This window comes from Drosophila obscura, unplaced genomic scaffold (genome assembly GCF_018151105.1).
Source record: "Drosophila obscura isolate BZ-5 IFL unplaced genomic scaffold, ASM1815110v1 contig_75, whole genome shotgun sequence".
NCBI lineage: Eukaryota > Metazoa > Arthropoda > Insecta > Diptera > Drosophilidae > Drosophila > Drosophila obscura.
The window spans coordinates 399,064-401,446 of record NW_024542867.1 but is presented as its reverse complement, the minus strand read 5'-3'; the positions used below and the strand labels follow the sequence as shown (position 1 = coordinate 401,446).

At 40.5% G+C, this 2,383-nt stretch overlaps 1 protein-coding gene across 1 annotated transcript; it reads left to right on the top strand.

Annotated features, from left to right (window-relative positions):
• Nucleotides 1-223: 223 nt before the first annotated feature.
• LOC121405093 lies at nt 224-1,152 on the top strand. The gene is made up of 2 exons (XM_041595691.1): nt 224-763; nt 880-1,152. Exons 1-2 carry the CDS (start codon nt 331-333, stop codon nt 927-929), a joined length of 483 nt encoding a protein of 160 aa, XP_041451625.1. The 5' UTR covers nt 224-330; the 3' UTR covers nt 930-1,152.
• Nucleotides 1,153-2,383: the final 1,231 nt, after the last annotated feature.

Here is a 2,383-nt window from a genome sequence, read left to right as displayed (position 1 = left end):
TGATTACGCACACAACGATAATGATGATGCGTTCAGCTAAAAAGAACAAAAAGCAAAGCGGACAAAATGAGAAGCAACAAAGAGGACAGCAGAATAAAGAAAGAATAAAGGCTGATGAAGGAAGGGTAAAAACGGACGAAGAGAAGACACCAGAGGCGAAAACAGGAGAAGCTGTCAAAATGGACATAAACAAAACTTTTTTTGTCCCATTTGACGAAAATAGAAGAACCAGAAGAAAAAACAGAGAGCGAACAACATGTTGGGCTTCGTGGCGCACCAACAGAAGTCACGATCCACCACGACGCAAAATACTCAAATATCAGCGCGGAGATGAGCAACAACAACGAATTGAGTGAGGTGCTCAAACTGCTGGCAACAAAAATTACACAAAACGATTCCAGTAAAAATAATATCCCAATCGAGAGCTTTTCTAAGGTTGTTCCTGAGTTTGATGGAGTGTCAATTCCAATTAAGCAGTGGATAAAATGTTTCGATGAAAATGCCGATGCCTACGAATTGACTGACAAGCAGAAATATGTGAACGCTCGTATAAAAATTAAGGGAACAGCAAAGTTATTCCTGGAGACCACCACTGTGTCGGATTATCATACGTTGATTGGATTGCTGTTGGATGAATTTGACAAGACCCTGACCAGCGCTGAGGTACATAAGCAGCTAAGCGAACGAAAGAAACACGAAAACGAGAATTTTCACGAATACGTCTTAAATATGCGAAAGATAGCTGCTCTTGGATGTGTAGATGATGAGTCGGTGATCCGTTATATAGCCGAGGGAGTAAAGCTGCGTGACGATCTAAAATATCCCTTATACAGTGCTTCAACATTCAAGGAACTACGAAGCCGATTCGAAACAATCGAAATTATGACAAAATCAGCAGTGGACCGCAAACAAGCAGCGAAAAAGTATGACGTCGGTAAAGCAGGAACTCTGGGAAAACGATTTGACCAGAATCAAAGGCATTGTTTCAACTGTGGATCAACGCAACATATGAGAGCCGAATGCAAGGAAGATACTAAGTGCTTTAAATGCAACGGCAGTGGACATACATCCCGTGATTGTCTGGGCTTAAAACCAAGCGTCAATATAATCAGCGAGACAAGGGAAAAGGTGCTGTTCATCAATAATAAAACTGTGTCATGTCTAGCCGATACAGGAGCTGACGTGTCTCTTATGCGAATGAAAATATACAAGGAGAAATTTGCTGAATATCCACTGCAGAAAAGTTTTGCTAAATTGTACGGCCTAGGAAACATTGTCACATCTGTGCTGGGTGCGTTAGATGTGCAAGTGCTGGTTGATGGAATTCGTACGGAACATAAATTTCTCATCGTTCCCGATACAAAACTCAATGTCAACATAATTATTGGCTACGACTTTCTCAAAAAATTTATTGTTGTTTTGGAAAATGGAAAGTATGCTTTTACAGAAGGAGATAGCATAGTTGAGGCAGAGGCTGATCATAATGTTTTCAATGTGGTAAGTCAGGACATGGAATTAGACGTTCCTCAAAAATACCAAGCAGCAGTCAAGCAGTTAATTGATAATTACAAGCCGTCTAAAGTTGAGCTAACCTGTCCTATAAAGATGACAATTATCCCTAATTGTAAGAATATGGCATTCAGAGAGCAACCAAGTCGATATGCAGCAGCAGAGAGAGAGATAATTCGCAACCAAGTAGAGGAATGGTTGGAACAGGGCAATATACGAGAATCCTACTCTGACGTGGCGAGTAAAGTTGTTTTAACCAAAAAGAAAGATAAAACGTTGAGGCTATGCATAGACTACCGTGTCTTAAATACGATGGTACTGAAAGATCGATTTCCGGTCCCGCTTATAGACGAAGTTCTCGATAAGATGCAAAGCGCGAAATATTTTTCTGTCTTCGACTTGAGGAATGGATTTTTTCATGTCGAAATCGATGAGCCCAGCCGCAAATATACAGCTTTCGTGACAAAAGAGGGACTGTTCGAATTTAATAGAGCTCCATTTGGCTATTGTAATTCGCCTGCAGTATTCGTAAGGTTTGTCACATATATTTTCCAACAGCTGATAAATGAAGGTATTATGGAAATGTATATCGACGACATAGTTGTTTTTGGGCGAACAGCCGAAGAGTGTCTAAGCAACATCCAGCGCGTATTGAAACAGGCGCAGCAGTATGGACTCGACATAAAATGGTCAAAATGTCACTTTTTGAAGGAGCGTATCACTTTCCTTGGTTACGAGATAGAAAATGGGAAGATATGGCCTGGGAAAGAAAAGGTAAAAGCTGTAAAAAAATTTCCGATGCCAATTAATATCAGAGGTATTCAGGCGTTTCTTGGACTTACTGGCTATTTTCGCAAATTCGTAAAAGACTACG